The sequence below is a fragment of the Macrotis lagotis genome, chromosome 5, assembly GCF_037893015.1.
Source record: "Macrotis lagotis isolate mMagLag1 chromosome 5, bilby.v1.9.chrom.fasta, whole genome shotgun sequence".
In the NCBI taxonomy this organism is placed as follows: domain Eukaryota; kingdom Metazoa; phylum Chordata; class Mammalia; order Peramelemorphia; family Peramelidae; genus Macrotis; species Macrotis lagotis.
The window spans coordinates 210,784,828-210,799,962 of NC_133662.1; the positions used below are offsets into that span (position 1 = coordinate 210,784,828).

At 35.6% G+C, this 15,135-nt stretch overlaps 1 protein-coding gene across 2 annotated transcripts in view; it reads right to left on the bottom strand.

Annotated features, from left to right (window-relative positions):
- Positions 1–1,110: 1,110 nt before the first annotated feature.
- Positions 1,111–15,135, bottom strand: part of VAV3 (vav guanine nucleotide exchange factor 3) — a 349,374-nt gene continuing 335,349 nt past the window's right edge. The window contains exons 26-27 of one of the 2 annotated variants that reach the window (XM_074188308.1): positions 8,074–8,225; positions 1,111–5,573 (exon numbers count right to left, since the gene is read on the bottom strand). In XM_074188308.1, the coding sequence (XP_074044409.1) occupies positions 5,532–5,573; positions 8,074–8,225 (194 nt within the window). In that variant the 3' untranslated portion in view covers positions 1,111–5,531. Of the gene's footprint in view, positions 5,574–8,073; positions 8,226–10,789; positions 11,508–15,135 lie in introns of those variants that run through there. The other variant, XM_074188309.1, reaches the window with a different exon arrangement.

Here is a 15,135-nt window from a genome sequence, read left to right on the forward strand (position 1 = left end):
TGGAGAATTATATGATTCTTTCAATGACTCTAAGCTTCTCCCTGAAACAAAGAACCATTTCTATTTTTTTTGTTCAAGGTAATGGGGTTAAGTGACTTGCCCAAGGTCACACAGGTAAGTCATTATTAAGTGTCTGAGGCTAAATTTGAACTCAGGTGCTTCTGATTTCAGGACTGGTATTTTATCCACTGCACTACTAGGTTCCCCTCTTTTTTTTTTAACATTAACATTCTAGCAGGGATGTTGTATGACAGTGAGTCTATGAAATGACATCATCTCTTAAGAAGTAAAACTGAGATTATCCAAACAGAAATGGGGAAATACACAATGGGCTGGAATAAGCTGCAACACAACTGAATCAAGGAATCACACAGAAGTGACTTGAAGGATGTCATTTGAACAATGCATGATCAGAATCAAACATAAAACAAGCATCCATGTTGGTCACATAATTGAGAACCATCATACTCCATCAATAACTAAGTAATGTCAAGATTGAGAAAATTCCTCAGCTTGTCCAGTGGAGTCCCTGTGGTAGAACACAGCAAGAGTCCCAGAGGATGAACTAATTATAGTATGGGATCTATTATCACAGCAAGCACACATTTTGATTAGATGGTAGACCCATTGTAGGCAAAAACTATCTCAGGTCTCCTAAAATAGGATCTCTTTTAATCAGTTTAAATTTTAATTTGCTCATTTCAAGCTTTTAGTTCATATTTTCCAACAATCTACAAAGTTACTTTTTAAAGCCTATATCCTCCTGATAATATTCTCTGCTTTATTAAAAGGGCTGATCTTTGACAGGGTAGGTAGAGAATATGGGACAGAACATAAAGCCTGTAAATCCACCACTTGAATTTGGGTTGTCTGGAATTCTATACTTTATCAAGTTTTTTTTTTTATCCAGAAAATTCAACAACGCACAAGGAAGTACTTTCCCATTAACCCCACTCCAACCTCACCTTTCTTTTTTTTTTTTTTGGTAATTATATAAGATAGTGAATAAGCATTCATGCCAACACGCCTATACTAAAGGCAGTTAGATAAGCAGAACTCAGGAGCAAAGAAAGCACTGCAAGCTGATGGACTTAAGAAAACTTCTTGAAAGAAGTGGAAATTGGTCTGGGTCTCAAGGGAGAACACTACCCAGGATAGGATAGGAAAGAGGATCTTGGGCCTCTTCTCTGCAGCTGAATCAGTTTGTCTTAATGTTGTTATCCTGTTGGTTCTTATTTTTAAATTCTAAATGAATAATCAGGAAGTTTTACCTTTGACCAAAAAAACCCAAACAAACTAACAACAAAAAAACCAGCCCCAAATGGGCAAAGAAGATTAGGGAATGATTGAACAGACTCAAAAACAAAAAGATATTTGATGGAATCAAATTCTTTTTCATCCTTGCTGTTGTACATGCGGTGTGATCAATTTCTTCCTGCATAGAATTCATTTTAAAAAAAGACCTGAACCCTTGTTCCTTACTCAGCACAGACACCAGTGAATTGTCTTAAACTCACTGTCTGATTATTCTCTTCCTGGGTCATTTTCCTTGTGCTGAGATACAATGCTTGATCAACGTCTGCTCCATTTCATTGCATCTCCTCTTTTTGGAACTCTTCCCCATCCCCCAAATCTTTTCTCCTTTCCTCAGCTGAGACCACAGCTGAAATCTCCATTAGCACCATTCTCCCAGATCCACCATCTCCCCCTCTCTTCAATTCCTTCCCTCACCTACTGGAGCCTCCCAAAAATTCTTTTGCCTTCAGCAAACTCTCCTTGTGGGCCACAAATTTTTCCTCTTTAATATCAGGGAAGAGAGATTGAATTCTACTCCTCTCATCTTTATTGATGGGAATGTAGCAGCTGGCTACTGGGTTCAGTTCTGCTTATGAGGAATCATTATTCAGACTGGGAAAGCATGGGTGGAAATAAAACAAAAAATTATTAAAAGGGTTAAAAGACATAGGAAGGGCTAGAGAGAGAGAGAAAGAGAGAAATAAAAGAACAGCCAAGCAGCCTTGGCTGGGCCATGGTCAGAGAAGACTGACTCACCTGTCTTGCCAACAGATAAACTTTATACTTTATATCTTACTGCATTTTATAACATATACACAAACACACACACACACACACACACACACACACACACCCCTATCTTCTTTTTATTTTGACACATATTTGGTAATGTTTGCAGCTGATAGACATGTTAAAGTACTGAGAAAAACTATGGTTAAATTAAGCTCTTAGGTCAAATTACTTTCCTAAAATGTGGCATCCCATAGTGGATAGAGGCCTGGATGTGGAGTAAAGAAAACTTTGATTTGAATACTTCCTGTTTACTAATATGTGACCCATTGACAATGAACTGAATCATTCTGAGCCTTAATGTTCTCATTTGTAACATAGTTAATACCTGTACTATCTACCAAACAAGGTTGTTGATGGTCTCAAATGAGGTAAGCTTTTCCAGTTAAAAGTCTTAAACAAATGTCCATTATTTAAACTGGTATAATGCATGGTGAAGTGTGTAGTATTGAATGGATAATCCAGCAATACCTGGGTTCAAATCCTAGCTTGATATTTATTAGCTGTGTGACAGTGGGCAAGTCACTTAAATTTATTACTTTAGGGAATCCTCTAGGACTTATTTAATGTCATAGATGAGTGAGGATAATAAAAATAATTGTAGTAATAGTAGTAGGAGTAGTGATATTTGTACAGTGCTTTAAAGGTTTAGAAAGCATTGTAGAAACATTATTTTATTTTCATGACTACCCTGGGAGATAGATGATATCTCTTATTTTACAGATGAGTAAACTGAGGTAGAGGTTAAGTGACTTGACCAGGGTTATAAATCTAATAAGTATCTAAGCCAGGATCCCAACTCAGGTCTCCTGACTCCAGTATGCTGCCTGAACTGATGGCAAATCCCTGTACTGAGAGTATTTCCACACAGATGAAAAATCATAGTTCCTTCTTGTTTCTTCATTTGATGCCATTGTCATCTTGTAGATATTTAGAAAGGACCTTTCAACAACCCCCCCCACACACACACACACAGACACACACACTCATTCAATGGAGAGGCAGTTAAAACTGAGGACAATTAACTTAATACAAGTTGGAACTACTTTATTGTATTGACATATTTACAAAATATTACAAACTTTTAAGTACTACTGATGAGATTCAAGGTGTGACAGCAAGAGCTGCATCCAGACAAGAGAAAGCAGAGGGGAAACAGTGACTGGTGACTCCATAGCCTTGAGTTATGTCTTTGGTATTAGAAATGCATGTGAATATGCAGCATTTAACTTTTCCAATACAGGGCGTTCGACACAGACAAAAAAGGATATAACCGGCATCTTATAAAAAAAGGAAGTCCCAGCATGGTTTGAATGCCCCCAGCTGGTGGGCAAATGGCCACACTGGTAAAATGAAAAAAAAAAGGCAGAGGTTATAAGGAAGTGCATTTTTTGCCAAAAGAAGCCCATGCTGAGACATAGGACCCATGTGTTATTTTGTTTGCTCTACCACAATGTTCTGATAAGAGTGAAATGAAAGACACACCGCTGACCCAGGGTGATGACCGATGCTCTATTAGGCATCATAGAACATGATTAAAGAAAACATCCTGCCAGGTAACTTGACATACAAATCATTTCACAAAGTACATCTAGTGCTCGTATCCACATTGACAAATACACAAACTGGTGCTATCACACAGTATTTTGAAAACACAATCACAGTTTACATAATTCTGAGGTAAAGTTCCTGAATCTATCCTATACAAGAAGCTTCTAATCCACAAGAATCTCCACTCAGATCAATGCATCTCCTTCAGTGTGAACAGGGTTGTCTAAAAGTAACTAAGGAGGGAGAACACCATGATTGCTTCATTTCAAAGATGATCTCAATTTTCTTTTCTGAATGCTCTCAATTAGATTTCGATAAAGACAAAAATATCTACATTCATTGAAAAAGCAAGTACTTTTGAAATGTGCATGATGCAGTCCTCCTTAGTCAAACATCAAAAGATAGGTAGAATCTCATAATGAGGGCTATATTTACATATTAATATACACAGCTGTGCATATTCACACACACACGTGTATATTCATATATACATATGTGCCTGTTCATATATGTATTAAACACACATAAACATATTATGTGGGTATGTAAGTTTTTATGTATGAACTGACAATGATATCATAGCACCAGAGAATAATCATTTCTATTTCCATTACAGAGGAGGTGCAAGTAAACCAATAAACTAACTGTTCTGCCAGTCATTTAATATCATTTAGTTGCCTTTGTGTGACTCATAATGGCCAATAAATTGGAAAACAAGTGAGAGAAGTCTTAAGGTCCATTGGGGGTTAGCCCTGGAAAACCTTGGGTGGCTCTTTGTTTAAGCCTTGAAATTCAGAGACATGAATGGGAATGAAAGCCATGGTAATATTGCCCTTCTTCCAGAAACTATAATAGAAGAGTTTGTGCTACTGGCAGTTCTCCAATTTTTTTGAATTGGAAGTAGCAGGGGGAGCAATGTAGAATATGCCCCAGATTTTTGAGAGGGGAAGAGAAAGGGAGAGAGGAAAAAAATGGCCTATAGGTGGTATTTGTCAAAAAGTGACATATTTATCAATATAGCCCTTGATCTAGCTCATGTAAACACAGACACTATGATCATCTGGCTAGCAGCCACCTGAGGGATGCCAAGCCAAGTTTTCTTCGTACAAAGTTACCGCAACCACCTTACAAAACCACAAATAGTTCTCTGGATTTAGTAATAAGATATACTTTTTTTTTTTTAAAAAAAGCAATTTTCAAAAACAATCACTTTCCAAGGCAAGGAGTAAAAAGACATCAGATCAAACATCTCAGCTCCACACAGAGTGTATAGAAAACTCATAAGTTTTCATTCGAATTTTGCCAGGAAGATTTGTTGGACAAAAATGTTTGTGATGGGGTAAGTAGCCTCACTTGATATTTTGAGACAAGTGACACTAAACCTTTTCTGTAAGTGGACTATATGACAGAACTCTTATTATGCTTTGTGCTATGATAGGTAAAAGGCTCTAGCTCTTTGTACCATCAAAGATTTCAGTGACTAGGTAAGGGAAGAGAGGTGTGATGAGATAGGAAGGGGAAAAAGTAAAAGTGCATTAAACATTTACTAATGGCTGGCACTGACAGTGGCCTATGAAAGGAAATGAAAGGAAACTGAAAGAAATATATTTTCTGAGTTCTTCTGGGAAGAAAAGGTTTTGGCTTTGTACTGGTCCCTGATGATGACAGACTGGCAGGTTGTTTCTTGCCCAGCTCTCGGCAAGCCATTAATCTGTCAGTACAAGCATCTTTAGAAATCCCAACATTAAGACTGGAGAAGACAGGAGGAGGAAGGATGTTGATTAGCCAGAAATGCAGCTTTTCAAAGACTTCAATCAGTTCATAATGCGTTGTGGATTTTTGTTCATTGCTTGTCCCTGAAATTTCTGATCCGGAATGCAAAATTGGAATTGAAATCATTCATCCTCTTCCACATATGTTGATGGAAACCAGCCCACCTGCAAAGAAAAACAGCCCAGAGTAACAAAGGGATTTTACATTTGTCTCCTCTTTGTTAGCATTCCAAAATTTTCTGTATACATTGTGATCTTGATGGCCATGATACCTTAATTAAGTAATATTTCTATCCTCATTTGGTAGTTGAAAAGTTTGAGATGGCTAAAACTGACTGCCAAATACAGGCAAAGGTAGAAATAGAGGGAAGAGCAGTTAAGGAGTTTCCTATTCCATAAAGATGGAAATCAATATATAAATGAACAAATAATGATTTGGTAACAGCATAGAAAATCATTTCTATTTCCATTACAGAATAAGTCTGAAAAAAAAGTAACTAGATAGCAGGCCTTTTTGCCTTCTTCCCCTTGGGGAACTGAGTTGGAGATTGGCAATGCTCATAAAAACCTTCAAAAAGGGCAGTTGGGCGTAAAGTTTATATTTTCTCTAGACATGTGAGACAGTATAGTATAATAGGCAGGAGGAGGCCAGCCTCAGAGTTATAAAGAGTTGCATTCCACTCCAGCCTCTGACAGAGTAAGAACAAAAAGGGAATTTCCACACCAGAAGCTCTCATACTAAAGAAACCATAGGACAGGGACTAATGTTCATATGAAAATAAAAGGATTCAGCTGAAGAGCTAAGGGGAGAAAGATGATGGGAAGAGTCAATTAATCCCACTAAGAAAGAAAACAATAGGCATGCTAGTAGGATACCCAGAATTATCTGTTTGCCTTATTACTAAAGAGTGACAAAGCATAACAAAGCTAGAAGGGACCTCAGAGATCTAGTCCACCCCTCCTTCTCTCAATTTATAGTTGAAAAAATTGAGTTCCAGAGAGAATAAGTGGCTTGCCTAATAAAAAATCAAATAAGAATTGGAATCCATGTCCTCTGACTCTAAATATAGTGCTCCTTCTGGTATACCTTAAATATTTTTCTTTCTTCATCCCTTCCCTTCTCTCTTTCTCTCTCTCTCTCTCTCTCTCTCTCTCTCTCTCTCTCTCTCTCTCTCTCTCTCTCTCTCTCATCTCATTTCTTTCTCCATCTTATTCAGGCTGAAAGTACAGCAACCATTCATGACCTATAATTCCACTGCTTAGTATGGAATCTTTAATCTGCTCTGTTTCAGACAAAGGCTCATCTGTCCTTCCTTTGGCAACCTAGCAGCCCCCTCTGCCAGGGAACATTGGCATATTGGTTCCAAATTTAATGCACTCACTCAATCGGATTTTACCTTACTATGGCTCAGAACTTCTCTGTTTAAGAGATCCTTAGCTTCCTCTGCTTCACCAGACTCAACTACTATGGTGAATTTTAGCATCATATTTACCTTCTTATTCTAATTTTCTGGATCTGGCAGTTAAAAAAAGGGAGAACTACAGGTAGTGACAGGTATTTTCAGAAGTTCCTCAGAGTTAGCTAGCAATAAAATCTTAGTTATCTTTATCAGCAAAAATGGTTGAGTCAACAAGGAATGCAGAGTTGATTATACCTGGCCCTTGGGCAGGGGTGGAGTTGAAGGGCTCAAGGCTATAATAATTCAGTTCCCAGTTAACAGGAATTCTATTGAGAAAGTCTACTATTAAACTATTAAATGACTGAACTCTTCCATTGGATTCAGAGTGTCCTGAATTGTGGACTATTTATTTCTCATACTAGTTAAATTGTGAACACCTTTCCCAAATCCAAATTAGAAGCTTGCAAAATGTATGCTTTACTTTGATCAGAAAAAGACAAATGACTAGAAAACAAGTTGGTCAGCAATTTACTCTTTTTTTTTTCAATTTACTCTTCAAAATATTTTCTGAGTTTGTCATTAAACCACTGTAAATTTACCTCAAACTCCAATTTCTTTTTAATCTAAGACTTTCTGTGATCTCTGATAATAAGTCTGTAAGCTCCTCAGAGACAGTTACTGTTTCCTTTTGTTTACATCTCTCCAAATGCCAAGAGATTGCTTCATATATAAGTGCTTAATAAATAGTTTCTGAGCATATGAACAATGAATGATTTATTTTCATAATGAGGGTCTTGATCATTGCAAGAGTCAGGAGTGCTTTCTGATCCATCTAAGAAATAGTGAATTATGATGAGTAAAGATTTGTGATTAACTATAAATTTTTTTTAAAACTGATAAATTAATACAAGGAAAACTTGGTTCAAGATAGACCTCTGACACATACTCTCACACAATGACCTTGGGCAATTCATTTAACATTTGAGTACTATAGACATTGCTAAGACTATAAATTTCAGAGAAACATATTTCTGAATTGGTAAAAAAAAGAGCTTTCTTAACTTGGGATTTCCTAATGTCAGCAAAATAACAACATAAATTATTATTCTCATTGTTATTATAAAGATTCAACAAAATGGCTCCATTTCCTAGCCTTTTTGGATAAATAAATTTATTATGTTTATAATGATTCTGTAACATAAAAATAAAATTTCTGTTGTCAGAACAATGAAATCTGTTCAGTGAGATACAGACAATGGACTCACCCTTCCATTTGCTTCTCCCCTCCACCAGCCATTTACACTCATTTTTGTGTAAATTTTTACCACATCACCTTTGGACAAAGACAGCTCTCTCATGTCTCTTGCACAAAAATCATATCGGGCAATAGCTATGCCCAGAACTTTGGGGCTCAACACTGCAGGAAACAACAGAAATTCAATATTAGCCACCCCCTCACAAACCAGCAATTCCAATAAAAATAGATAATATAATTATAATTAAAATGCAAACCAGTCACTATACAGTATAGGTCTTTCATCAAAAACCTAGTGATAAAAATATAAAACTTGGAATCAAGATTAAGGTTTCAATCAGCTTCAGGTAAAAAAAAAGTAATATGGAATTGCCTTTGTCTGAAAAACTGAAAATATTACAATGCAATGCAGTCTAATGTTTTCTAAAAATGAATGTTTTCAAATAAATACTAGTTTTAAATGAGTTGTGTGTCTAAATAATATATTTGCCGGCATATACATATAGACAAAGATATAAGTAATGTTGCTAATCCTTCTTTCTTGAAGAAAACAATGACATCATGGAAATGACACCATGATATGCATAAGAATTGGATTTGGGCAAAGGGGTCCTGTGCTAAATCACCTGCCTCACTTTCTCCTCAGCAGTCATCTGGGTCCAGGACTAGATAAGAGTCAAAATGACTGATGATAACCCTGGACTTGAGGCAATCAGGCTTGAGTGACTTGCTCAAGGTCACATGGTTAGTAAAGATCTGAGGCTAGATTTGAACTCCCGTCCTCCTGACTTCAGGGCTAGTGCTCTACCCACTGTGCCATCTAACTGTCCTCAGTATATGTAAATATACATACATGCATATATATGCACAATTTTAATGATCTCCTTAATTTATTAGGAAATCATTAGAAACTGAAGTCATTTGAGCTTCAATTTATGCTTGGAATAAGTGAATCCATTTCCATTCAGGAAGTCACTCAGTGAAAATGGCCAAATAACCCTTTCAACTAAAACTAGCACCAACTAAGTTTCCCCTTTGATGAAAGAGTGAATATCAGGAACTGCTTCTATTTGAACATCATTTTTGCTACTTGCTCTTTGAAAGCATTTTGGAATTTGTTAACTCTCTGTTCTACTAGTAATATCACTTATATTAAAAGTTTTGAAATAGACCTCATACAAAAAAAAAATACACAGGATATTCCTAAAGAGTTTCTTTCTCCCAAATTGATGTCTTAGATAATGAGGTCTTCTCACACTAATGATACATTCTAATGGATGTATGGAAACAAGACATCATTTCTGAAATTTTAGTACATCTAAAGTTATATTTGGAGTGATGAGGAGAAAGAATCAAAATAATTAGTTTTCTCCATTTGTCCTTGTTCATAAAAAAGAAATCTACTTTCAAGCTACCCATCTGTCCAGCCATGGAGCTTCATAATGCATTTCTAAAAATTTTTCTACCTGCTACCTCCTAGTATTATAAAGGGCTTCCAATTACACTCAGAGCAATTCTCAGAATTGTTCCCTTGAAGTCGGTGGGACTTTATTACTCCAAATTGGGTTTACAAAAATAACAACTTCAGGCTAAGACAAAGAGATAAATGAGAAAAGTCACAGGCTTATATTTCTAAACTTCCCCTGCCCAGACAGTAACAATTATGCTTTATATAACTAGAGAAATTCTCCCACATCACTACTCTGAAAGAGAATCTGAACTATTTTTCATAGCTCTGCAGCTGTAGAAATTTCTACAATCTCCAGATATGACTAAAGTGATAAATAAATAGCAATATTGTACCTTTCAGAACTATACAGGGACAAAAAAAAATGCAGGTCATTTTCTTTTACTGCACCATTTATACATAGCCATTATGGCACCCACACTGTAATCTGTCACACATTATTGGTGCACTGCTCTTGGGTCACGGTAAAATTCTGAAGAAAAATATGGTCACCCATTAGCTCAACGTGTGACCTTTGGCAGGTCACTGAACATCTCTGAGATTCAGTTTTGTCACCTGTAAAATGAGTGAGTTAGCCCAGATGATCTGTAAGGTCCCTTCTCATTCTAAATAACTGTGATTCTCTGGGGTACCATGCTTGACTTAACAAGGGAGAGGGTGGGTAAAATATTTTATCTAGATATAAATGTACTTGCCTAGATGCCACCTAAGCTACCATCCAGTACTCTTGTCATAATATAAATCAAAACTATAACTTGCCTTGTGTCAGTTTATTATCTACAGAAATGATGGACAACATTCATTCTTTCCACGGAACATGGAATAACTTGACTCAAATGATAGAAGACAAAGATGTTAATAATGATTGAGGCTCGGCATGCATTTTTTCATGGTTGAACAGAAACATTAAATTTAGAAACCAAAATTATCATTCTAAGAATATTACATTTTCAAATTGTCCCCAAACAAATAGACTATGTCTCAATTTCCCAACCCTTATGCTTTCAAACCACCTCCCCTAAAACCAGCACTCCCAAAACCCAATGATCACATAGATATAAATCAGAAATGTCATACTGGAGAAAATAATGTTTTAAAAAACAGAAGTAAAATGTCATGACAAATTCTTTATGCCAAAAAGAATGTGTATGGTTATAACAAAACTTTGGAGACTGGACATACAAAGATGTATCCTTATTAGTTGCTGTACATGGAAACCAACATTTTCATTGTGAAACAAAAGCAAATTGAGAAGACATATAGAAGTGGTAAAGCAGTACCTGACCAGAAAGGAGTGGAAGAAGGGGGGACAAAGCTGTAGTCTGGAGGAGGAGTTACAAAAGAAAACCCACAGAACAAAGAAGGGGCTTAGAGGGAAAAAAGAAAGAAAAAAGAGAGAAGCAAAATAACATTTAAGTATTGTCAGAATATATTAATAATGTTATTTAAATTATTTTTATAACATTGTTTTATTTTATTTTATAATATTGTATTTTAGGTCACCTGAAAGCAAGATGAACCATAGCAAGTTCGAAAAGATTGCTGTGTTCTCATTTCTTTCTCTGTTGATTTATTGAAAACTACTATTTTCAAAATATCAACTAGGTAAAATATTTCTATTTACATTTTGTAGGAAATTAGCATTGGAATTCAAAGTCCCCTGTAAGTATACACACCCACATCTACATCTATATAAACATACATACATAGCCCTCTTTTTTGAGTCATTTTTTAAAGTTCACATCTCTGAGGGATTTGATTAATATCCATAAATTTGACATACATGAATCCTTAATACATTGTGCTAATAGTCTTTGAGCTTTTGTTGTCGGCAGAAAAGAATTCTATTTCACACAAGTGGGGAAAATGTAGAACAGATATTTATCTCCCATCCATTCTGATCACTCCCTGGAAACTGAGTCAAGGATCCTGATAGAGGTTGGTCAATATCAAGTATTCCTCTTCTCTTGACTTATCTGATGGAAAAAGGAAAATTACCAATGCACTTTCACTATCCAATGATCTTATATATTCCACCATCATTTTCAACTATACTATGCTTAATAGTGTTGTAACATTCACTTGTATTTTCACTGCATGATAATATCCCAACTGAAAGGAGAAGATGGTAGAAAAGGTAGATGCCCGTGTATTCCTTTACTCTTAGGTTCCATTACAGGGGGGAAGAGGGGGAGAATAAAGTGTTCACCTGGGACAGATAATGTTAAGAAGACAGCTCAATGACAATAAAGAAGTCATCTTAGAGAATGCTGTTTTGCTTGAGGTCCTCAAGATATTGCGGAGTCTCTACTCATGGAGCTAGTAGTAAGTCATTGGGAATAATTTTTTTTTCATTTTGTTTTGCTTGTTGTTTTTGCAAGACAATATGGTTAAGTTACTTGCCCAAAGTCACACAGCTAAGCAAGTACTAAATGTCTGAATTCAGATTTGAACTCAGGTCCTCCTGACTCCTGAGTCGGTGCTCTATCCACTGTGCCACCTAGCTGCATGAAAACAAAGTTTTGAAGTCCACTCTAGAGAAATGCAATTGTGGGTGGGGCAGTTGGTCTTTGAACAATTGATTTCTCCTCCCAAACTCAATTGATATATTGTAAGCAGGTATTAAACTAATGCTAATGATACTCCATTTTGTGTCACCCTGTTAAAAGCACAAATAAATTCTTCGATCAAATTGGAAGGGAAACTAGAGATTGATGGACTGACCAAAAACTGGCTATGCCCACTGGAGGTTCTTAAATAACTAAGCCTTCCAGCCCTTGAATGAAATGATGTAGTACCAACGTTCAAGGAAGTCCAGGCCAAATACTAGTACTGCCAAACCTTCTAAAAATAATAAACTTAGTGTGGAGACTATGAATATAGGTCCAATGATTATGTCAATAGTATTAAATGATCAGCTTACCTAATTTCCGAAAGACCCATCAGCAGTTTCAGCCAGAGTTATAGGTTTTTCAATGATGGATGTCTTAGAGGAATTATGAACTTTATTGATAGAAAAGAGTGTTATTGTTCCGTGACTTCACTTGTGTCTGATCTGACACTTTGTGATTCCACTTGGGGTTTTCTTGGCAAAGATAACTGGAGTAGTTTGCCATTTCCTTCCCCAGCTCATTTTATACATAAGGAAATTGAAACAAACATGGTTAATGGACTTGCCCAGGGTCACAAAGCTAGTGAATGTAAGGTCAGATTTGAACTCAGGAGGAGGAATCTTCCTGACTCCAAACCCAGCACCATAGTCACTATAATACCTAGCTACCCTTGGAAGGGGCTACTCACAGTTTAAATAAATCAACATTTATTTACATATTTTCTTTTATGTTAAATTATCAGTATTATTATTGCTAGAATATAAACTACATAAGACATCCTAATGTCTTATTAAATCTTTACATCTCCTCCTCCTACTTAGAAGCTCCTTTGCACCTAGCAAGATCTTAATAAAAATGCCCAGATTTGAATTATTAGAATCATTTTTTGGACAGTGACACTATTTTTTTTTACTACCTTCTTAATGCTACCTTTTTAAAATTATCTATTATTATAGAGCATAAGTAATTTTAATTACATTGACACCATGATAAATCCACTTCCAGACAGATGCTGTCTCTTTTTTAATGAGAAAACAGCACAATCTAACTTTTTAACTGACAGAAAAGTTGGCACTTAGGTTGACACCAGACATCTGTGAAAGGCGGAATTGTGAAGCCCTCATGCCACATATGACTTTTGGCTGCTATTTTGAATTTTCTCCTTGAGCTGCTTTCCAAACTTCTATCTTTTAGTATATCCCTGGGAATTTTTCATCCACAGAGTAATAAAAAGACTATATTTTCCCCAAATTACTAATGATGACTATATAAGTCTAGAGTCTAAAGTGTAACAAGAGATAACTAAAATTGTCTCAGGGGAAGAGGAATAAGGAGCCTGTGAAAATACAATTAAATGTGATTTAGATGATCTTAAAAGCAGGCAGATATATTCAAGCAGATGACCTTTCTATGTTCTGAAACTCTTTTACATCCCTAAACTAATTTGCTTAATAATTTGATGGAAGATTTGCACTGATAACTCCAAATAAATAATTCTAATATGCCACCTCCTGGTACTCAGATTTGTAGCTGGGTTTCTACAGATAACTTTTTCCAGTCTTTCACCCTTTGCTCTCCTTTATTTCATTTCCTACTGTGAACTGATCCTGTCTCACAATTTCAATAAATCATCTGTTTGATCCTTTTTAAAGTCTTTTTGATGTATTTTGTTTATATATTACAAATATTCTCAGGTTACTCTCATTTTGTGAGAGATCTCTTGTAACAAAGTAAAACTAATAATATAGTAACCTTATCCAAAGGTGCCAATGACATTCCACATCTGTAGCATTCACCCAATTCTCTATTTTTTAAATGAATAAAAATTTTCTTTAACTCCCATTCCACATTCTATTGAAAATAAAGCAAAGAAAAACAAGTTTCTTGTAATAAATATTCATAGTCAAGCAAAACAAATTCTCTCAAAGTCTACACACATATATGTGTGTAATATATGTATTTCTCATTTTGTACTTTAATCAAGAAAATTTAAAAGAACTTAATAAAGTTATTTTATTGATTCTTAAAGTACACTAAATGTAATGATTAAAATCTATGTTAATTATTCTCTCTGGATAGATACTTAGACAAATGAAGACTAAAAAGTATATACCCTAAGAACTATCACAATTTAAACAACAGTTAGTTCAAACTACCAACTATATAAAAATCTGATCTCAAGTTCTCTAACAGCCTTCAGGACATTGCCTCTCAGGTATCTGATTCTCACTTCAGAGTTTATGTTCCTAAAAACCTAATTGGCCATCATCTATCCTTCCTGGAAACTTCATTGTTTTTGTTAGTAATGCTACTTTCTACTTTCTCATTTATTCTCTCATCTTTGACTCTTTCCTCGACTTAATTTCACTATATCCAGTGAGTTCATTGTCTTTATAATTCTTACTTTAAAATGTTCCCCAAATTTGCTCCTTTGCTCTCTCCTATTTTTTCCACTAATATCAAATAATCCATAAACTAACCACTTTAAGCTTAGGCTATTGTAACTACCTCTTATCTCCCCAACTCTGATCTCTTTCCTCTTCCAGTCTTTCCTACATCCTATTGTCTGACTCCCCATTTATTGATAACTCCAACACCCTAAAAGTCAAATTTCTATTTTATAATCTGATCCATTCTGATCTTCATTGCAGGAGGAAGAAGATGATTAACCCCATTTTTATGGTTCTAAGGAAGACACAACATGATAGCATGGTAGTACATTGGAAAGTATGCTGATTTTGAAATCAGCAATCCTGAACTTGAATCTTAGGTTCGAGACTAACTATGTAACCTTGGGAAAGTCACTCGTCTCTCCACTCATTTTTCAAGTGGGCTGCCATAAAATATCTAAGAGATCCTTTCCTATTCTCTCTGTCTCCCTTTTTATGTATTTTGACTCCCATAATAACTTTATGAAATAGGTAATATTCTTCCCATTTTACAAATGAGGAAAATAAGGTTCCAGATATTAAATAACACAAAAAATAGCAAT